At 45.1% G+C, this 23,488-nt stretch overlaps 1 protein-coding gene across 1 annotated transcript; it reads left to right on the top strand.

The window, feature by feature from the left end:
• Positions 1-888: 888 nt before the first annotated feature.
• TGM7 (transglutaminase 7) lies at positions 889-23,176 on the top strand. Its single transcript, XM_037835101.1, has 13 exons — positions 889-991; positions 9,979-10,161; positions 10,794-11,039; positions 12,019-12,137; positions 13,729-13,857; positions 13,949-14,126; positions 16,305-16,443; positions 17,893-17,996; positions 18,418-18,660; positions 19,922-20,248; positions 20,658-20,818; positions 22,643-22,776; positions 23,017-23,176. Exons 1-13 carry the CDS (start codon positions 889-891, stop codon positions 23,174-23,176), a joined length of 2,226 nt encoding a protein of 741 aa, XP_037691029.1.
• The last annotated feature ends 312 nt before the right edge of the window (positions 23,177-23,488 follow it).

The raw sequence follows: 23,488 nt of genomic DNA on the forward strand, positions 1-23,488 counted from the left end.
GCCTTCTTCAGAAGAGCGTATGTTTCTACTACAAGAGATTCCTACACCAGAAACCAAAGTATAATTTTTCTGAGTCAAAATACAGTAACTTGGACAAAATAAAGCCCCTAGGGGTCCAAGTAAACAGTTTGTGAAGATTTGAGTTTAATGCCTCCAACTGAGGACCATACATACCCGAATATACTCAACACATTTTGAAAAGGCGGGATATGACAGAGAACTTTAGTAACACTAGGCAAAGGAATTTGTGATGAATCACACAGATTAACCCAGGGAATTAGGCACCTCTTACATGCCGTTGACAAGGATCAGTCAACGTGTAAGTAGCTTTATGTTTTCTCTGCAGCATTTGTTCTTTTGCCAAACTAAATTCCTCCTACAGGAGTGCTGTTGAATGGACACCTCTGCTTCCCACTTTTAGGTGCCATAGTTCTCCTACCCCTTTTCTTATTTTCTGTTAAAAATGATTCCGCCACCCCTCACAAATTATTTAAATGTGGAAAAGCAATGAAAAGAAAATTACAATCACTCACAATCCCACTGCTCTTAGATAACCATAGTTTGTTATATTTTCTTTCATATTTTTAAAAATGGGTCTATCTGTGTAAATAACATTTTTGGCACTGTTTTTAATATCCTGTTTCCCTTCCCTCCAGTTAATGTTATATCACTGGCATTTTCCCTTGTCACTGGAAACTTCATCAGCTTCATTGTTGATCGACAGCTATCAACAAACCTTTCAAAGTGCCTCGTTTTTCTTCTCGTCGCAAAGGTCTTGGGGTTCTAATGGGCTGCACAAACCCGTTTTCACGACCATTTGCCTGTGACCTTGCTGAGGGCAGCTCTGTTCCTTACTCATCTTCAGCTCAGTCCTGACACTGTCGGGTGATGGCCTGGCACCAGGCTGAGCTGGCTGAGATGGAATCAGGGTCCCAAGCCGTGAAGCGACACAGGCACAACGGAACAGCCTTCGCCTTTCACGTCACTCGGCGTTGTCTCAGCTTAAAAAGGAGGCCACAGAAACAGATCCCTCAGCAATTTTTATAAAGGCATTAGGCAGGTGCTTCCTCTCCTTCAGCTGAGATGCACCCGGAACAACGGGAAACTTCAGAGGAGGACGAAGTAGGAGGAGGAGGAAACGGCAGCCCCACCCAACTCAAGGATGGAAGGAAAGGTTCCAGTAGGATGACTGTAAATAAATGCTCAGAGAGGCAATTAAGTCTAGAATTTTGATGCTGATTAGTTGCAGGTCCTTGGCTGACAGAAGAAGGAAGGCAATGGACCAGGGTGAGTACTGGAAATCTATTTAACTTTTCTGAGGTGCTAAGTCAAGAGAGGGGAGAAGGTTGAGAGGGAAGGGGGTGAAGAGAGGAGACAAGAGAGTCTGAATGGGTGGTGGATGGTTCCTTGTGTAATCTGGATCCTTTCTCCCCTTTCCCCACCCTCATTCTGACCTCGGTGAACAAATCATACAGCCATTCATTTTCTTTCCTGAAGCTGTAGACACTCTTCTTTTTTAAAATCCTGGGGCTGGAATGGCCTTGGGAATTCTGTGGAGGCCCTCAAGGGTCTTAGCTCCAGCCATCAGGAGCCCTTGGCTGCTGGAAGCCATTTCTGTGGCCAACTCTGGAGCTGTGGGGAGGATCACCTCTCAGGGCCTAGGCTTTTCTCTCAGGCCAGCGTCTCCTCAGGCCCTCGGCTCCCCACTGAGAGCTGCTGCTCCCGCTCCTGACTCCAGGCCCCTTCCTGAGTGCCCTCAGAACCCCCACTGCTCCTCTGCAGGGTTGAAAAGAACAGGGTCTGGCAGGCTGGGAGACGGCCCTAAACATAGACTGTGTATTTCATAAAATCTTACTCTATGTTACAGATCATAGAAACCATTAGAAATTAGAGATCTGTATGGTTTTAAAAATACAAGCTAAAGTTTAATAGAGAAGGCTCAAGAGACTTGTTCAGGTGCATTCTAAGGGTAATTTCCCCCCTCAGTTATCCTCATCTAGAGTAGGTTTAAAATGTCATGTTACCTTTTAAAATAGCATTTTTTGATTACAAAAGTAATACACAAATATCTGCTTGCTATAAGAAGTAAAAAGTTCATACATTACATTAGGATTTTTTTTTTAAAAAGCCCAAGTCCCCCTCTGCATACATCTATATTCCCAATCCTATTCCTTCCCCATAGTGAAGAACTGTTGACAATTTGGTTAACTGCTTCCAAAGAGTATTTTTATTACATAAGATTGTTTTTACACAAACATGATGATATAATACATATTATTTGAGGGCATGCTCTTTGTAACTTAATTATATATCTTGGAAATCTTTTCATGTCAGTGCATATTTGTAATATATAATGGCTTATAGTTTTCCATTCTGGATATATAAGCATATTTTATTTAATACCTTTGTTAATTTGTTTAATTTATTATTATCCCTTATTGACAGGCAGTTAGATTGTTTCCAATATTTTGCTATTATAAATGATGCTGCAGTGAATATTCCTGTTGCTATACCCTTGCCTACATGTGCAAATGTTTTTTTGTATTGAAGATTTCTAGAAGAAGAACTGTTGGGTCAAAGGAAATGTCAACTTTAAATTTTGTTGGACTCCAACTGATTTTATTTCTTTTTAAATTCTTTTTAAATTCCCACCATAAGCATTTGAGACAGTCCATTTCCATATACCCTCCACAAAATAGATTTTTGTTAATCTTTTCAATATTTTCTGATGGATTATATATGGGATCTTGTTATTGTTTTAGTTTGCATTTCTCTGATTATAACAAGACTGCCTTTTTCTTAATATTATAGCGACTTTGATATGGTATAGACATTAATCCATTGTTTTTTATGCTGCAAAGGATCTGATAGATCTGTGAAGCCAGCCAGGAACTTCTTTTTTTTCCCGTGACAGCATTTGAATTGTAAGAACAGTGCTGAGTGTAAACAATTAAATGATATAATTAATCATGCAGACACCATCAAATGAAAATAATGTTTCAAGGGAACAATACACTAGCAGGTGATTAGCAGACAAATAAGTGGTTCAGAGTCTAAGAAATTGCAGAGCAGGGAGAGAGACCAGGCGGGTGACTGGCTGAGCTACCTTAGGGCTCTTGGCCCCTCTGGCAGCTTGGATGAGGAGGCTGGGGAGAAGCTGCGGTTTTCATTGTGTTGTGTGGACCCCTTGGGCTGTACAGAGAAGGGGGGGTGGTGTTAAACCTTTTATTTTACTTTGCAATATCTCACAAATAATTTGCCCATGTTCTTTGCTCTTTTGTTGGTCGCCATTGTTGTCATCCTGCATCATACGACAGCAACAAAATACATGTATCTGACTTTTAGTGTGTGATATTTGGGTTGCATTGAACATCCTTACACTTGCATTTTTGTACACAAGTGATGGTTTTCTTAGAAAAATTCTTAGAAGAGGAATTTATGGGCCAAAGGTATTTATGTTTTAAGGCTTTCTTTTATTTTTGTAATAACTATTGATAAATTGCCCTCAGAAAGATGTAACAGTTTATCCTCTCATCAGAAATAAATATGTCCATCACTTACTCAATCAAACGACTGCATGTCAGCCTGAGGTCAAACTGCTTCTCATCCCAGCTCCTGCTGCTCTTGCAGATTCTTCTCCCTCTCTTCCCTACTCCCCCACTGTCTTCCTGCCAAATTACTCTCCTCCCATTTCATATACCCATTCAGCATCTGTTACTGAGCACCCACCAAGGAAGGCAGGAGATTGTGAAGGTTAAGGGAGCCGGCTCTGGAGCCCTTCTACCTGGGTTTGAATCCCAGCTCAGCCCCACACCTTCCTGCACCTCAGGAACCATCCAAACACCTCCAGCACAGAGCAAAAGTAAGAACGCAAATGATTTTGCCCATGTAAAAGGTTCCAGTGATGTCTGGCACATGGTAAGTATTCAGTGTACATTAGCCATATATATCTATAATTCTGCACAATGCTCAGTTCTAGGCATGGGGATTCCAGGTGTGAGAAGACAGTCAAGATCTCTGCTTCCCTGGAGCTAATTCTAGATACTAAGTGCTCTGCAGAAAAAAGAGGGTGTTGTGGTGGCAATGATCGCGGGGTAGAGGGGGCATCCCATTTGGTAGCCAGAGAAAGCCCCCGTGGGTTGGTTAGCTCTGAGTGAGGCCCGAGTGGGGAGACGGAGCCTCCCACCAGAACAGGCTTACCTCGGGTTTAGTTTCTTCCAGGGTGGGAGCTTCACATCTCAGAACTCCACATGGGCAGACGGCTGTTTTCAAGTCTCCTTTATTTTCTTAAGCTGATAATATTTCGGGATGTATTTTGATCCGTTTATACCCTGGTCTTTATATTAGTCAACCAAGTGCCAGAAGTCATGTGGAGGAGGCTTATTTCTCTTACTCAAAGTCAGTAACTCCAGTGGGACAGTGGCCAAGTCAAGAAGGCCTTGTGGGTTCTGACATGTTCTTACCAATTCATTCTGCTTGATTTCTTGCTTTGTTGAGCCTCTTCCTGATCCTCTTGGCTTTCTCATCCTGTTCCCTTGAACTCCCTCCCTTTTCTTCTCTGAAGTCATTGTCTCCTTGACATGAAAAGCATGTCAGTGAGCCAAAGGCATAATTTTCTTAAGTGGAATAAAAAAGTTTTCTCTTTGCCTTGCAACCTGGGGCAAGGAGAAGATATTTTCCTTCTTCCTCGTCCCCTTTCATTCCTAAACCCAGAGTCAGCCTGGGTGAAGGGGAAATGGAGTTGACTGCCCACTGGAATTATGTTTGGAGCTGTGAACAGCAGCCAGGGAAAGGCTGCCCCAAGTCCTGCTGCCCTCACCCCTTGCCCCTCTTCTGGGTATATAGTCATTGGGGGTGGGGAGCGCCTTTGAGAGTTTACATACGGGGTGGGGAGGCTTTCCCTGGAGGCCCAGTAGATCCTGGTATGAAAGTTTCAGGCCATTCAGGAACATATGAGATGCAGTAAGTTTCCAGCAGAATCTAAGTCAGTAGCTTTCAAATTTTTAACTATGGCTCACAGTTTACATTATGACCCAGTTACACATAAAATTATATTTGCTCTTTTTTTATGTGATGCACTGTGATATTTTCTATCATACTCAGTTAAAAAATATATTGGTCACTTCTCTCTAAATTGACATCAGAAACCACTAATGGATTAGTCCTGAGATTTTGTCTTAGATCTTGCTCTGAATTTTGTGTTTCCAATAAAATATCTATTTAAATGCCCAAATTACATCAAGAGCCATAAAAACTTTGTAACATTTGATCCAGTAATTCACCTTTGTATCTACCTTAAGGAAGTAATCAGAGATGTGGACAAAGATTTTTGTATAAAGATGTTTATCACCCCTTTACAAAAATAAAAATCGGGAAACAACCTAAATGCCCAATAATATTGGATTGGTAAATTATGATACATCTATGCAATGGAAAGTCATGCAGCCATTGAAAACAGGGCTTCAATTCAATTATTGATATCGAGAAATGCTATAATGGAATGTTAACTGGAAAAAGCAAGTCACAAAAAAATGTATTAATCTCAACTCTGAAAAATTTATTTATCTGGGAAAGAAAAATAGCTGTCAGTACGTATATCTGAATGTTAACGGAAGTTATCTCTGAGTAGTAGGATTTGGATAATTTGTTCTTTTATTTTCTTTATACTCTAAGGTTTCCACAATAAGTGTGTATTGCTTTAAAAATGTTAAAGACTGGAACATTTTTTAAATTTATGCAATTAAAACATTACAGGCAAGGCTAAATTTTCTTTTGCTCGACCACTCTAATCCTAGGTCCCTTTCCCTTCCCCAGCCCCAAAGGGAATTACCAATTTTAATTTCCCATTTATGCTTTCAATCCTTTTTCTAGAATTTACATATATGCTCTCTATATGTACATGCTATATGCTATTATAGATGGCAGATGGTAGGGTTTTTTTTTACACTGGGCAATCATTCTGTATATAGAATTCTATAACTTTTTTCATCATATATTATGGAGGTCTATCCATGTTTGTCTATATACTATATAGATCTGCTTTGTTCTTAACCTACTGCATAGGATTCCATTGCATGACTATGACAGCTTATTTAGCTGTTTCTTTACAATTCATGTATTACTTTTTAAAATCCTTATACATGGGTCTAAAGATGTACAGTTATATTCAATAATGTTCACTGCAGCATTGTAATTGCAAAATTTTGGAAACAATTTAGACGTCCATCAATAAATATAGCCAGTATAACTAAACAATGGAATGCTATACATTCAGTTAAAAAAATGAGGTGATTTTATCTATACTGACAAGGAAAGATAGCCAAGATTTACTGTTAAAAGTGGGGGGGAGCTAGTTGCTGAACAGAGTATACAGTATAATACTGTGTGTGTGTTTGTGCAAAAAAAATCTATGGGTTGTATTCACTGTCTATGACATACATTTCTGTATGGCTTGAATATTTTTTGGCAAGATAACAATTGCTTTTATAATCAGCTAAAAGCAAAATTTTAAAAAGAAAAATGTTACAGAGAATACCTAGTCTGAATTAATTCTGACAAATAAGGAAGAACTGACTGGTGACGTGGAAGTGACTGGAATCTTGGGGGAAAGACAACCGTATCACCTTGGAATTGGGGAAGACGAAGAAAGGAAATTCTCAAGTATAACTGATTAATGTAGCAGAACTTCAGAAAAACAAACCACCACAAGTTTGATGCAGAGGGAAAAGAAGGGCTCCAGAAATCACACTTGTCAATGGAATCATTAATAATTCAGATGAGGACCAAGAGACCTATATGATTCCATAACTTGGTTTTGGATGAACTCAGACTTTAAGAGGCTATTTGGGGAAGAGGGAGGGAATGATGGGAGGGAACAGCTCAGTGGGCATCCTGGCTCTCCCACTCGCTCCACCTGCCTTCCCGACACTGTCCTCCACTTCTCTGCTCTACTTTGCTGGGAGGCTCTAGGGACTCTCATCTCCCTGGCTTCCTTCATTTATGTATCAACAGATTGTTCTTTTCATTGTTCCGGCTGAAACAAATATAGAATTTGTCAAGATCAGTGTTTTCCTAGAAAACTGGGAGAAGCAAGAATAAAAACTACAGCATACCAAAGTGGGTGGGTGACTTGATAGGGAGCAGAAATTCCATACCCCAGTTCTGTCTCCTTAGCTTTCTTGGGCTGATTGGCCAGACCAGGCTATGCAGACCCCCACCCCAGGGTGCATGTGGGCTGGTGGGCTGCTTCCCTCCTGGCTAGGCTGCTCCTTGATCCCAGGCTTCTTGCCTGAATCTTGCCTTTCTCAGTTAACTAAGGCTCTGCTTCCATTTCTTCTCCTCTTCTTCCTCCTCTTTCTTTTTGTTGTGGTAAAATTCACATAACAGAAAATGCACCATTTTAACCATTTTAAAGTGTGCAATTCAGTGGCATTTAGTAAATTTACAATGTCGCACAACCATCAGCAGTATCTAATTCCAGAACATTTTCATCAACCCAAAGGGAAATCTTGGACCTATTAAGCAGTGACTCCCCATTCCCCCTTTTCCCCAGCCCCTAGCAACCACTAAATCTGCTTTCTGTCTCTGTGAATCTGGGCTGAGGCTCTTCTTATCAGGGCCAGAGTTTCCTTCTCTAGACTGTAGAAGACATTCACAGACACACCTATCCTAGCTCTTTCTGGGGGCTCTCTGGCTCTGAATTCCTGGAAGTTCTGCTGTTGTCTCTGACCTCTTTCTTATTATGCTATTGGGGGGTGCCCGGCTAGCTCAGTCGGTAGAGCATGAGACTCTTATTATGCTATAGGGCTTCTCAGGGCACGCTGTTTTGGCCTTCTGGGGCCATTCTGCTTCTTTATTGTTTTACATTACTGCTATTGCTTCTGGTTAACATGTATCAAGCTAGGCATATGAGATACAATTTAAAGACAAGCAAACTGAAGCTTGGGTGACTAGGGTGGGTCCAGGATGAAGGAAATCAGGTGATCACAGAACCATAGCTAGAAAGTGGCATTTGAGGGAAGCCACCTGAGAACTGTGGGAGTGGGGAGATGAGGAAGGTAGAAGATAGTCAGCTCTTGTTCGGATTTGCAAAAGAAGGAAAAGGTGGTTTTCAGAAACTACCAGCTAGACACTAATCCATGCCTAACTTGCACCAGGCATGAGCAGAAATTCTAGAACAGATTATTAAACAGATTGCTGTGAGAATTTAGGAAAGGATGCAGAGATCATTAGGAGTCAGCAGTTATACCTAGGACAAGTCAGGTCTATCCACACTTTCCTTTTATGAAAGATTGTTACTGGAAGGGGTACTCAAGGGACCATCACGGAATTCAGTTTTCAGCCAGACATTTGAGAAACTTGTGGGAAAGATGCAAATGTGAAAGCTGGATTTGATTTTAGAGTGTGAAGGAAATTTAGAAATACCTAATCCAACTTCCTCATTTAAAGAATTAGATGTAGTCACAGCTAGTTAAACAAATAGACCCAGAGACTGTTGCCTAATAGTTCAGAGCTAACCTTGGAAAAAGCCCTGATGATACTCCATTGGCCTCTGACTTAAGCCCTAAAACTTAGAACTATCTTATCAATGACTTGGATGAAGACATTGAAGACAGTTTAGCCAATTTGCAGATGGCACACAGCTAGGGGAGCAAGGTAAAGCATTTGGGTGAAAAAATTATGATTCAAAAAGGTCCAGACAGGTGCGTGAGGGGGGATATATGGGAACTCTGTATATTCTGCATTGTTTTTTCTGTAAACCTATAACTTCTCTAATAAATTAAAAATATATACCAAAAAAAAAAAAAAAAAAAAGAAGGCACAGACAGGTAGGAAAGATGGAAGATGGGCTGAACCCATCTAGCCAAAACCATAAAACACCTGTTAGGAAGTTCAAACTGCAGAAAACTGGCTGAGAGCAAACATGGCTTTTTCCTCTGGAATGCTGTTTAGCAGCATCCCTTCACCCCGCGAACCACTAGATGCCAGAAGCAGCTCCTCTCCCAAGCCAAGACAACCAAAATGTCTCCAGAAATTGATAAATATACCATGGGGGCAAAATTACTGCAGTTGAGATCCACTGAGATAAATCAATGAACTCCAAGGGGGAAACACCTAATGCATTTTAAGTTGGCTGTAAGCACAGCATAAACACTACCAGCAAAATAGCAAAGCAAATAAATCTGAGGCTGCGTTATTGTTATTACTAATACACAGTAACAAAATAAAAAGGAAATTGCCCACATCTTTACGTAGGCATTCTTACTTAATGCTCACAAGAATTCTAGGAGGTAGGAATATTACTGTCCCCATTTTTTAGCAAGGACACTGAGGCCCAGGGATATCAAGTGACCCTCAAGGTCTCACAAACCTGCGGTGGTGGAGCCAGGACTGTGTCCCTCCAGAGCCTGCTCTCTTGCCCACTGTGCTGTCTGAGTATTTGTAAACCACATACTAGGCCTACACATACAGTAGCATGTCAGGAAGCAGTCAGTGCCCTCCTCCTATGCCTGGAACACAGCTGGGAAGCAGGAAATAAGCTACAGTGCCCTGAGCCTCCCAGTATCCTCAGGTGGGAACTTGCCCAGTAGGAGAGAGCTCAGCCTCCAGTCAACTTGCTGACTTAATTCATACAAAAATTTCTAATATGCTCATTCTCACATCAGTAGGATAATAAACTTTTAGAAAGATTATCAGCAAAAGTGGTTAGGAGGATGCCGTGGCACTTCAAGGGTTAAGTTTCAGTCGTCTGGTAAGGTTTCGCTTTCCAGGACCCCTCATTCCCCCCTGGGATGGTTGTTCTCCCTCTCCTGGACCAGGGACTGCTGAATTGCCTGCCAAGGCTGAGTCCTGAAATTAGGGGGCAGGGTGGCAGAAGGGCAAGGATCTCACCTAAGTCAGAGCCAGGTGCCTCACAGATGATTGAGAGGGGCCAGCGAGCTGCAGCTGGGCCATGGCCTGTCCCCTCTTCTCCCCCAGGGGCCGTCTTGGAGCTCAGCTCTGTTGACCTGCAAAGCCCCAGGAACAACAATGCGCACCACACGCAGGAGATGGGTCTGGAGCGGCTCATTGTGCGCCGCGGCCAGGTCTTCACCGTGGTCCTGAACTTCAACAGGGACTTCCAGCCCCAGACTGACTACCTCACCTTCATAGCAGAGACTGGTGAGTTTGCCCTGCCCCAAGGTCCCGGCGGCTCCCTCAACATGGGGATGTTAGCACAGTTCCACCCGCAGGGTCCCTGCCTTCCCCTTCTAAGCCTCCCTCCTCTCTTCTCATCCCCTCCCCCGAGGACTCTCATTCTTGGTTCCCTCTCAGTGCTGTTAAGAGAAGATCTGGCCACCTCAGCAAACTGTGACAGTGTAGTGACCTCAGCCAGCCTTTAATTACACACCAAGTGCCGTGCTAGAACTTCACACACATTAGCTCATTTAAATCCCACCACATGATAGGACTTTCAGGTGGGAACTATTCTGATCCCCATTTTACAGATAAGAAAACTGAGACCCAGAGAGCTAAGTGGCTTAACTTAAGACCCAAGGGTAATAAAAGCCTTAAGCCGAAAGGCTTAGCAAGTGGTGGGAGAAGTTGAGGGTCTTTCCAGTGCCCCAGGAGCCACACCACATAGATTAAAAAAAAAAAAAATTAATTAGAGCAGTTGTAGGTTTACAGAAAAATCATTCAGAATGTACAGAGTTCCCATATACTGCCCACCCACCCCCCAGTTCCCCAGTTTTCCCTCTTATTATACCACATAGAATTTTGAGCCTCACTTTAGGCCATTCTCTCCTACACAGGACCAGAGCCCAGTGAGCTGCTGGGAACCCGAGCCACATTCTTACCCACCCAGGCCCAACATGGGAATGTCTGGAGTGCTTCGGACTTCATCGCTGACTTGAACTCACTCCAGGTGTCCCTCTTCACACCAGCCAGTGCAGCCATCGGTCCCTACACTCTGACAATGGAGGTCTCCCAGGGCAGGGGTCCCAGCGTGACTTACCTGCTGGGGACGTTCATCCTGCTCTTTAACCCTTGGAGTGCAGGTAGGACTTGCCCACAGGTTGCATTGCTAACTGATCCACTGGGATCATGACTCTGCCATGTTCTGAGAAACACCTAGGAGATAAATCCCTGCATATCTGTGCAATATAATGCATGATCTCACTAAAAATTATCTTTACAAAGAATTTTTAATTATATGATGAAAATACTCATGGTGTGTTGTCAGTGAAGTAGATTAGGACATGGAACATGGTATGATCCTAATTATATTAAATGTATGTTATGTGTGCAGAAAGAGAGTGGCCAGAGTAACTGAAATGTAACAGAGGGTGTCTCTGCATAGTGGGAATGACTGATTTTCATTGCCTGCTGTCCAGCCATCTGAATTTTCTAGTCCTCTACAACAAGCCTGTGACTTATACAATCAGAAAAAGAGCATCGTCCTCTTATTTATTATCATTAAAAAATTTTTGTGGAGATATATTTATATATTTATATATATATATAACGTACAATTTGCTACCTAACCATTGTGTACAATTCTGTGGCACTAATTACATTCACAATGTCATGCTACCATCAACACCATCCTTACCAAATCTTTTTCATCACTCCAAAGTGAAACTCATTCAGAAAAGCAGTAACTCCCCATTCTCCCTCCCCCCAGCCCCTGGTCACCCCTAATCTACTTTGTGTCTCTATGAAGTTGCTTATTCATATTAGTGGAATCATACAATGTTTATCCTTTCCTGTTTGGCTTATTTCACTCAGTGTAATGTTTTCAGGGTTCATTCATGTTGTAGAATCGTTGCTTTTTAAATCAGAGATAGAATCACTGGCCTCTAGAAAAGCACCTAGCCTTTTAAGGGGGTTCAGTCTTAATTCCTTTTGCTGTTTTCCTGAGCAACCCTCTGCTTCTCCTGTCTCCTTACAAGATACTGTGATTACTGTGTTTTTATTTTATTGCTCTGTTTTGTTTTTTGTTTGGGGGTTACCCCTCCGTTACCCTTACTCGCGCAGAGGATGACGTCTACCTGCCGAGTGAAATACTGCTGCAGGAGTATATCATGATGGACTATGGCTTTGTCTACAAGGGTCATGAAAGCTTCATCACCGTGTGGCCTTGGAACTATGGGCAGGTAACGCTATTACCTGAAGGTGGTCTGGTGTGGGAGCTCGTTAAAAGTGGTCCTTAGACGACTGTTAGCATGTGCAGGGCTGCACACAAAGGTGAGGGTGTCAGAGGCTGGGCCAGCTGCACATCCAGTGAGGAGGCAAGGAAGGGGAGAAGCCCCTTTTAAAAAACTTATTTAAAAAAAAATACTTTATTATGGAAAACCTAAAACATGATCGAAGTAGACAGGCTACTATAATGAACCTTCATGGACCCATTTCTCAAAGTCAATGGTGATTAATTATGAATCTGGTTTCATCTATACCAGGAGTTTGCAAACCATGGCCTACAGACCAAATCTGTTCCATGCCTGTTTTTGTATGGCCCAGAAGCTAAGAATGGTTTTTACATTTTCGAAGTGTTGAAGAAGAATTTTAAAAATGATATTTAGTGCCATGCAAAAACTATGTGAAATTCGAATTTCAGTTTCCATAAATAGCATTTTATTGGAACTCAGCCATACTCATGGTGTCATGGCGTTGTGCTACAATGGTAGCGTTCAGTAGTTGTGACAGAGAACTTATGGCCTGCAAAGCCTTAAATATTTACTATCTGGCCCTTTACAGAAAATGTTTTCTGGCTCCTGGGTCTAGACTTCCTCATTGCCCCCACCTTGCCATAGGATTTTTTGAAGCAAATTGCAGATACTTATCATTTTATCCAGGAATGCTTCAGAATATAGCTCGAAAAGATAGTGGCTCTTTCTGAAAAACTTACGCAAAATACATTATCATAACAGAAAAATGAACAGTCATTCTTTAAGAACATCAAGTATCCAGTCACTATACAGAGAGGGAGCTTTGACTCTGGGAAATTTTTCCACTGTGAACCCCCAAGTATGGCCTTGTGACATTTCTCTCTTCCACACTTGGCCATCTCAGCTCTGCCCACAAACACTAGGAGGGTGACACCAGGAGCCTTGCTGAGGAAAATCACATTTTCCACACTGCCCAACTGTGTAATTTTTTGAAATAGAGACAAATACCAGTGCATTTGGCAGCCAGAGTGGTTGTGATATAGTTGTAAACATGTGTCACCAGCCTACACTGGCTTCTCCAGCACTCACAGTATCAGCTCTGAGCTCTTGTATGATTTCAAGCCCCTCCACACTTTTCTGCCCTATACTTATCCATCAGATCTCTTCCTACTTCCACAAGTCCTCCAGATTTGAGAATAGGTAAGCCCCTGTCCTTGGTACCCACCATTCTCAAAAACCCAGCTAAATGCTCCCAGTCTCCTCTCTTACAGGCTACCCTTCAAAGCCCACTAGCTCCAGAAGCCTTCTCAGATCTCTTCAGCCAATAAGGTTCTCTCTTCTCTCTGAATTCTGTTTGCTTTTTCAAAAACATCAGAGCCTTTCAGACAGTTTATTCTGAATCCAGCACATTCTTAATTTGCTTTATAAGCTCTTTGAAGGCAGGACTTTATCTTACCTTCTGCCTTCATCCCTACCCCCCCACCACCCATAAACCTCCCTGAAAGCCTTAGTGACTTGACATTTCAGAATTCTAGACGGTTTTATTCTTCTCTTTCCCCCTCTTGAAATCACTTGGAAGTTTGAAGATGACATCATAGATATCTGCTTTGAAATCCTGAACAAGAGCCTGTATTTCTTAAAGAATCCGTCCAAAGACTGTTCCCAGCGGAACGACGTGGTGTATGTCTGCAGGGTGGTGAGCGCCATGGTAAAGAGGGAAGGCATCCCTCCCTGACCCTGTTGGGGACAGGCTGAGCTTGCCCTGGCACTGTGGAAACCCACCTGTCTGTCCTTTGCAGATCAACAGCAATGATGACAATGGTGTGCTGCAGGGGAACTGGGGAGAGGATTACTCCAAAGGGGTCAGCCCCCTGGAGTGGAATGGCAGCGTGGCCATCCTGCGGCAGTGGTCGACCAGGGGTGGGCAGCCCGTGAAGTATGGTCAGTGCTGGGTCTTTGCAGCTGTTATGTGCACTGGTGAGTGATGGGGAGATGGGAAGCACTTCACTCATGTAGTCACGCATCTAATCCTCACGATAACCCTTTGAGGTCCAGACTGTTGTTATCCCTACTTGCAGATGAGTTAACTGTGGCCCAGCAAGGTTGCAGGAGCTTGCCCAAAGCCCCACAGTTAGGGACTGCCCTTACATGAGCTCCTAACCACTGCACTATATAGTCTCCAGGAATCTCGAACATTCATGCAGGAGGGGGGTTGATCTTTTGCAAATATTCCAGAAGTCTCCTTCATGGAGAGTTAGACTATTAAAATGGTCACCTGGAGAGAGGAGCCTGCAGACCCAAGGCAGCAGACAAAACGGCTTTTCTCTGCTGCCTGCTCAGACTGCTCAGGTCAGTGTAAGCCTGGAGGTGGGGACAGGTGAGGGGAAGCTGGAGGTGCAGGCAGCCAGCCTGGGACGCCTTACCTCACCTGTAGGCAGAGCTGGCAGCCCCCAACTGCTTCCCTGAGAGATTTTTGAGGAGTTACAATGAGAGATTTGCTACTTTGCTAACCACCCTTAAGGAGTATCAACTTTTTATGCATTATCAGTTTATGCATAAAGTTGTTGAGTAGATTTTCTGTGAAGAGCAGGAAAAGACAGAGAGGACTGAGGGTGCCTGCCTGTTTCCCCCATGCAAGGCTGGGGGCTGGGCATTACCTTTATATTTGCCATAATACCTTACACAGTGCTGTCTGTTACACTGTGTTACTGTGGTGCTTAATAAGTGTTTGTGGAAATAACAGGCAGACTCTGAATTGGAGAAATGGGGAGAACAGGAACAGAGGCCCTAGTTCTAGTCTTTTCTGAGAGGAGCAACACAGCCTGGCAGTTATGCACAGGTGCTGCAGCATCAGAACAGGTTCAAATGAAAGTGTTTAAATCAAGGGTCCCCACTTTCCTCATTAGCTGAGGCTACTCTGGCACTGGAAGTGCTTGGCACAGCACTGGTCCTTGGCAGTCCCCATTTTATCTTGGGCTGGGGTGCTGTGGAGAAGGCCCTGGGCCTTCAGCACCTGCGATCAGAGGGAGAAGGACTAGGTCTGTGTCCTTGCTGCACCCCATACCCTTCCCGCTCCCAGATCTTAGAGTTGAGCTGCTCCTGCCAGTGGCTGTCTTGTCCCCAGGGGTAGCCAGGGTGGAGGGCCTGGGCCTCAAGGCCTGGTAGGTTTGACCACTTGCAGTCCTGGACTAGCTCCCACCCCAGCTAAGGGTTTGTAATAAAGCCCAGGGGCTGTGGCTGAGAGTGGACAGGTAGTCACGGACAGGTGGCCTGTTTGGAGTTCTTCAGTGAATTGAAACAAAAGAATTCATCACTCTCAATAGTCCCATGTTTCCAAGGCATTGTAATCCTCCACAGTCCTCCTCCTGATTCTTGAATTGATTTCATCTGTCCCTGGGTAGGGGTGGGGGTGGGGGTGGGGGCCTGCCTTGTGAGACTAGATCTGGGAAACCTGTAAGGTAAGAGCTGAAAAAGTCTCGTGGCACTATCCTGAGAGGCCACAAGAGGACGCTACTGCCTCATCAAAGATGGTCAGCACAGCGTTGGCTGGTGCTTCCTCTCTTTATGATGTCTTCTCACACTCTGTATCTCTAAGAGTGTATCTTGCCTTTATATTTATTTTCTGATTTATTTAATACCTCTCCTCAACCTTTATCTTTAAGTAGAATCATAGATCCAGACTGTCAGAACTGAAGCTCATCTGGTCTGACTCCCTATTTGGTGGCACATAAGTCAACTGAGGGCCAGAGAAGTTAAGCCACTTACCTAACATCACACAGCTTCTCTTTTGAAACTGGCCACAACATAGCCCTAAAGTTTTTCTTTTTTAATTATTACATTTTGTTCTCTCTTTAATTTGAAAAGCTGCTGAGTGGAAAAGCCTTAAATGATAAATTGAGTTGTTATTGCTATTTTAAGTGACCCTCAAATGACTTCTTTCTCCTTGTGAGATGGACACCATCGGTGGGGCAGCTGGGTGGCAAGGTTCTGGGCCTGATGTGATGCTGTGGAGATAAAGGGGTCACAGGTGTGATTCTGCATGAATCTTGGGCTTCTTTCTCTACTCCTGCTTGAGATTTAGAAAATTTGCCTGGGAAATCAGCGGGTCTGCTTGAAACAAACCCAGTGATTCTCCATCCCTCTCCCTCTCTTTAGTAATGAGATGCTTGGGTGTTCCTACCCGTGTCGTATCCAATTTCCGATCTGCACACAACATGGATGGGAACTTGACTATTGACACCTACTATGACCAAACTGCAGAGATGCTGCCAAGTCAGAGACGGGACAAGATATGGTAAGGGGCACTGTCTGCAGCCGCGGCTCTTCCCTCTTCCAGGTAGGGGTAGGAAAAATTTGACCTGGTTCTCTCAGGCCCTTGAGGTTATATTACTTTGTATGTTGTTGCTGGTGCTCAGAAAATAATTCTCCAACCCAGGGGGCCACCCATTCTGGATCATCATATCAAACTCATTTCAAAGACAGAGACTGGGGGATAATATTCTGAAGGTGACAACCCAAAGAACTGACTGTGTCCTCTGAACGCTGACCTTGAAACCTGTATTCATCTTACTCATCCTTCTCTGGGTCTTTCCTTTTATACCAGACTCTGTTTCCGCATCAGAGGAAAAGCCTGGACTTCTCCCTCTGCTTACCTCTTCTTCTCCCTCTCGACTCCTTTCTCTCCTCACCGCACTCCCTCTCTGCTTGTGTGTGTGTGTGTGTGTGTGTGTGTGTGTGTGTGTGTGTCTGTCTGTCTGTCTTTTTCTTTGTATCTCTCTTCTTTTCTCCTGTTTTTTTCTCCTTCTCTGTTTTACTCCATATCTGCTTTCCTGTTTTTCCTTTTCTAGCCAGTTTCCAGATAAGGCCCTTTGAGTTGTGTGAGAATCAGCTGCTGTCCCTGGAGACCCTCCCCTCTCTGAGCTTCAGTTCCCTTATCTGTAAAATGAAGGTTGCGGCTAACTCAGGCAGTTGTTAGGGGTAAATGAGATAAATACAGGTAGGTGGGACCTTTGTCAACCTGGGAGGCATGAGTATAACCCTAGAAGGCTGAGACTTCTGATCCAAGAGGGAAGGGTGTACCTGAGAAGGACAGGTAGAATTCTATGAATGCTTAACCCAAATCTAATCATAAAGAAACATTAGACAAACCAAAATAAGGCTACTCTTTTAAAATAACAACAACAATGGACTGCATTCAAACATATCAATGTAATAAAAGAAAGAAAAATGGAAGAACTGCTCTATGTCAAATGACTGAAGACATTGTACAACTAAATGTAATATGTGACCCTAGACTGGATCCTGTACCAGGTGGTAAAAGAATGTGTAAAGGACATTATTAGATCCATTGACCTAAAATTGAAATATAAATAGTAAAGCATTGTATCAATATAAAATTTACTGAGACTGATAATTGTACCGGGGTTATGTAAGAAAAGATTCTTATTCTTAGGAAATACAGAGGAGTATGTTTATGCGTGTGTGTGTGTCTATGTCTATGTCTCTATCAAAAGAAAGCAAATGGGGCAAGATGTCAACAATAGGAGAATCTGGGTAAAAGGTATAAGGGTGTTCTTTGTACTGTTTTTACAACTTTACAGTAAGCTTAAATTTCCAAATAAAAAGTAAAATTAAAAGAAAACAGCAGCAGAAGCAGCAATGATATAAAACACTCAGCACAATGTCTGGTATCTGACAAATCCTTAGAAAATGTGAGTCCTTGTCTTCTTACTCCCTTCTACAGGAATTTCCATGTCTGGAATGAGTGTTGGATGATCCGGAAAGATCTCCCACCAGGATACAGTGGGTGGCAGGCCCTGGACCCCACTCCCCAACAAACCAGCAGTGGTGAGTGAGGACCCTGCAGAAGGAAGGATCTGGGCCCCCAGGGGTGGGGGATGGGGGGTACAAAAGGGTGACAGGGTGACAGGCCACGTGAGCAGGAGGCTGCGAGGAGCTGCCATAGCAGAGACAGCTTTGGGTCAGGGTGTGGCTTGGTCATTGACAGCTGAGTGACCTGGGTCAGTTTCTGGACCTCTCCGAGCCATTCCTTCCTCACCTGTGAAATGGGGTAGATGATGATAATGATGATGTTGATGATCAGATGAGTTAATGGGTACAAGAATGCTTGGCAACCTGTCAAGCACTCCACAGATGTGGTTCATTAATGCCACTGCCCCTCCCCATCCCCTCTCCCCACTGCCCAAGTCCAAGGCCAGCTGCCCTCCCAGCTAGCAGCCGTGTTCCTCAATGCCAGTGCCCTCCACAGGGCTGTTTTGCTGTGGCCCTGCCTCTGTGAAGGCCATCAAGGAAGGGGACGTCCACCTGGCCTATGACACCCCATTTGTGTACGCCGAGGTGAATGCCGACGAAGTTATCTGGCTTTTTGGGGATGGCCGGGCCCTGGAAATCCTGGCCCACAACACCAGTTACATCGGGAAGAAAATCTGCACCAAGATGGTGGGGTCAGACCGGCACCAGAACATCACCGGCTCCTACAAGTATCCAGAAGGTGCCTGGGGCCCTGGGAACTTTGGATGATGATGGCCTCTTTGCTGCCTCCCAACTGGGATGGTGCCACATCATCACCTCTTCTTCTCATAGCAAACTCTGAGGTGCGGTGGGGGGCTTCCTGCTCCTAGAATAGTGTCACCAGATTTAGCAAATGAAAATACAGTGTGCCCAGTTAAATTCAAACATCAGCTAAATTCAGATAAAGAAATAAATTTTTAGTATAAGTATGTCCCAAAGATTGCATGGACATACTAAAAATTATTGATCATTTATGTAAAATTCAAATTTAACTGGGTGTAATTTTGTAGCATAGACATGTCCCAAATATTGCCTGTGACATACTTATACTAAAAAATGTTTGTTGCTTATCTGAAAGTCAATTAACAAATGTCCTGCATTTTTTCTGACAATCCTATCTTAAGGTCACCCCATGATCTCCCTGTGTCCATGGCAGTGGGGGTGGCAGGTGTGTGTGTGCTGGGGGGAGGGGTCGGATGCTCAGGGAGGGAAAGGGCTCCCAGCCCTATGCAAGCGAGTGGACGTCCCTGTGGAGAGGACCAGGATGGAGTCAGTCTGCCTGTGCACTGGCCAAGGCTCTGCATGCTCTAGCTGTGTAGGCCGAGACACGTTCTCACCCTCCCCCCTGTGCCTACACTTCCTCACCTGTCTAATTGGGGTGACGGGAACAGCAGCACCCCAGGAGGTCTGTTGTGAGGGTTAAATGAGTCAATTGAAAGCACTTGGAACTGTCTAGAGATGTCCACAATTTGGGGTGGTACAGGTTAAGCCTGAAGGTTGAGTAGTTTTCAAGGGCAAGTGAGGAAATTCCATCTAAAAGGCTCAAGCGTGTATTTTAGAACCCAGGATGCTGGTGGGAGAGAGAAGCCTCTGGCTTTGCTGATAGTAGTGATGACAAGGAATAGTGCTGAGGGTTTTATATTCAGCAACTTATTTAACCCAACTTTTTGGCAGTTCTGTGAGGCTAGAATTTATCATCCCTCTCTTATAGGTGACAGAACTGTGCACCAAGAGATTAAGGGACTGTGTTAGAGCAAGGATTTGAACCCAGAGCTGGGAGCCACCAAACCCTTTATTTTTGGCCATGGTGCTGTGTTGACTGTGTATGCTGCTGTTCTTGTGGCTGGGGCTTCAGGAGGGCAGCTGGGAGTTGTTGGGTGGCTCATTTCCTGAAGAAGGTCATTGGTCTTCTCACCCCCTCCCACTGATGTCTTTCCTGGCCCTGCTCTCCTCTCCACCAGGATCCCCTAAGGAGCGGTCTGTATTCCTGAAAGCTTCCCGGAAAATGCTGGGCCCAAGGAGGGCCTCTTCGCCCTTCCTCGATCTGCTGGGGTCTGAGGACTTTATGCATCAGCCGGTGCAGCTGCAGCTTCACCTGGCCAGAGAGCCCAAATGGGGCCAGGACCTGCTGCTGATGCTGCATGCCCAGAGGGTCCCAGGCAGATTCCACCTCAGGGGCCCCATTGGGCTGGTGCTGCACTTCTGTGCCCAGGCCGTGCTGCACGGGGGCAGCCTGCGGGGGCCCCTCTGGAGGCAAATGGTGCACTTGAATGTGAACTTTGGGGAGGGTGAGTATGAGGCAGGCCTGGGAGGATACCTGCAGTGAGGGGAGCTTTGGGGCCATGAACAAAGTTGGGTTGGCCCAGCAAGCTAGCTCACACACACACATACACACACACACACACACACACACACACACAGACCACACAGTGAAGCTGCTGTGGGTAGAAGGTCCAATGCCAGCTGCTGTACCTCTGAAGCCATCCACCAGGTGAAACATAGCAGTGAACTCTTGAGGAATAGTCTGTTCAGGGTAAGCATACTGTCTGTCTGCCTGGCTTACACAAACACACATACATACTCATGCATAGACTTACACATATATTCTCTCTCACACACAAACTGGTTTTTCCTTTCCCTTTCTCTCTATCTTTCCTTCTGTCTCTTTGACTCAAGATGTCTTTTGTCTGGGCCTAGAGGTGCAGTGGCCACTCCTGTTGCCCTACAACAACTACAGAAACAAGCTGACAGATGAAAAGCTGATCCGTGTGTCTGGCATTGCCAAGATCGAGGAGACGGGGAGGTCCATGCTGGTGCTAAAGGATATCTCACTGCAGCCCCCTGACTTATCTATCAAAGTAAGGCTTCTGGACAGAGGTGGGAGCCCCCGGGGCTCTCTGACTCACCTGACATTTATTGAGCCCCCGTAGGGGGAGACAGTCCCTGCCTTCAAACCCCAAACCAACAATTAAAGTGCAGTGTGGGGTGTGCAGTCTTCTCAGAGGATGTGGCGTTTATGCAAAGAATGCTTAGGAAGGCACAGTATGGGGAAATGAGGGTGGAGGTAGAGGCATTCGAAGTAAGGATATAACTTTGTAAAGGGAAAGGGCTATGAATGGCACGGACTGGTGATGGAGCAGAGGAGAAAGATTTGAGAGAGATCCTAAGGGCTGATCCAAAGGGTGACCGGTGATGAGCTGAGGGTGACAAGAAAAGAGGGAAGGAAATAAAAGGTGAGCCTAAGATTTCTAGTCAGGTGCCTGAGTAGGTGCTGAGACCATTAAACAGGAAAGGAATTGTAGGTGTGAGAGGGGCAGGGACTGTTTCCCATCTCCTTCCGGGATTTTCCCACCTTCCCCTCCCACTCTGAAAGACCTTGCCCACTGCCTAATCTGAACCTGGCACTGCACCTGGTGGGTCTGTCAACAACATGCTTCACGCCACCCCAGGACCACAAGTTCAGTTGGGTGGCTCCATACCATAAACCACAGGGCCCACCTAATGGTTTTCACCTGGGCATGCTGTCAGATCATCTGGTCAGGTGATGACAGAGAGCCTTCCTGACAGGAAACTGTTGGACAGAATGGCAAATGGCAGGCACAAGCCTGGTGGCAAGACCTAGGCCCTGCCTGTATCCATGGAGCCCTGGTTACAACAAGATCCCAATGCAAACCGATCAGACGCAAGTAGTCTATTCACTGGTGCCCATCAGAAAGTGTCCTGGGGGTGATGGGCTTGACCGTGCTGATTCCAAAGTTATTTTAACCTGTTCTATTTTAGCACCTTCATTAGGGGACAAGGGACTTGGTTCTTTTGTTTGGATCCTGGTGAAGTCAGGGTGGGTTTGTTCTTCTTGATTCTCTGGCTGAGCCAAAAGAAGCCCCCAGTATCATCTGGGTGGTTGGAGTTCATTTCAGTTCAGCACACGTTTACCAAATACCCACCATGCAGCTGGCACTGTGCTGGGCTCCAGGGCTCCAGAAATGAGTATGACAGAATCCCTGCCTCCCACTCACAGGCCAGGACTGCAGGATGGACCCCCAATGGGACAAGAAGATCTGCCCCATGACACAGACCTCACATGTGATGCAATTACAGCACCTGGTAAAGTGTGGATGAAGAGCAGCATGGGGGCAAGATCCTGTGGGTCCTGGCTCTGCCACCCACACATCATGTGACCTTGGTTTCCTCATTTACAGAATGACAGGTTGGAATGTCATCAGCGATGGCACATAAATGGCATGCATGACACTGCTCTCTTATCCTGCACCTGTGTCAGGTGCTGCTACTCAGTCATGACTCTCCCACCAACCCTTCACTTGTCCTCGGGACCCTTTTTAACACAACATTCCTACTAGCTACCACTCACCGATTGGAGCTGCCATTTGAGTTCAAATTTGTTTGCCATCTTGAACTAGATAGTGGGAAGAGAAATAGGTTTCAACCTGGTGCCCATTCCTGATTAGCAGTGGCTTCCTGGAATATCGTGTTCTAAGCAGGTGAGGTCTTAGGTTGTATGTGTTAACCTTGAATACTCTCGGCTCATATTCTGTTCTCCCAACTGCAGCATTTTAGCTCTGAGTAGCAATTCCTCGTGGTCACCAGAGGGATGGAGAGGGAAGTTATTGAACTGGAGTACAGAAAGGAGGCCAGCTGCCCAAGATATGTCTCTCTCCATACAGGTGTCAGAGAGGGCTGAGGTGGGCAAGAAGTTGAAAGTCCATATCACCCTCACCAATACCCAATCTGTGGCTCTGAGTGACTGCACGATGGTGCTGGAGGGAAGTGGCCTTATCGATGGGCAGATATCAAAAGAGTAAGTAACACTACCCATTGCCTCTCTCACTCTGGTCTCTGGCAGGTGCCTTGTGGGTCATAGGGCCTTCAATCTCCTGGATGATGCATCTTTGCCCTCACTTCCCCCCTTCCTCAGGGAAGGCTGAGCTCAGTGGTGTTGGGAGGTGGGAGGTACCAGTCCAGAGGGGAAGGTCTAAAAACCAGACCACCACCCAGTGGTTACTCCTCAGAGCTCTAATAAGCCTGTGTTGACTTTCAGCCTTGGGACGCTGATGGCCGGACACACCATCCAAATCCAGCTGAACCTCTACCCCATCAAAGCTGGACACCACCAGCTGCAGGTCCTCATCAGTAGCAACGAAGTCAAGGAGATCAAGGGCTACAAGCACATCTGGGTGGCTGCAGCCAGGGCTCCCTGAGCTCCATGCTGCTCTCCCGTACCCTTCCATAGCCTCCAACCCCACGCCCTTCCCCCTTTTTCTTACTGTTGAACACGTTATCTTCACTCCACCTCTGTCCTCTCTCCAGCTTGCCTGGGGGTGAGTGAAGCTCTTTTGGAACCACTGTGCACCTTGGGAAGAAAAAATAAAGATGTTTTTATCACAGGTATTCTCTCTCCTATGCCAGCAAACCCTCTGGTGGCCGAGCTGGCTTGGCTGCCAGCTGTAGGGTGAGCCCCTCCTTGCTATTTCTTTCCCCTGTCTCTTCCCTTAAGGGTCCCAACCACAAAA

The sequence above is a fragment of the Choloepus didactylus genome, chromosome 4 (genome assembly GCF_015220235.1).
Source record: "Choloepus didactylus isolate mChoDid1 chromosome 4, mChoDid1.pri, whole genome shotgun sequence".
In the NCBI taxonomy this organism is placed as follows: Eukaryota; Metazoa; Chordata; class Mammalia; order Pilosa; family Megalonychidae; genus Choloepus; species Choloepus didactylus.

Bases quoted from the DNA above. Each gene is read 5' to 3' on its own strand.
- TGM7 (XM_037835101.1), top strand. From the start codon at position 889: ATGGCCTGGCACCAGGCTGAGCTGGCTGAGATGGAATCAGGGTCCCAA. The intron at 17,997-18,417 runs GTGAGTGAGGAC...TGCCCTCCACAG, and splicing joins TCCCCAACAAACCAGCAGTG to GGCTGTTTTGCTGTGGCCCT. The intron at 20,249-20,657 runs GTGAGTATGAGG...GTCTGGGCCTAG, and splicing joins GAATGTGAACTTTGGGGAGG to AGGTGCAGTGGCCACTCCTG.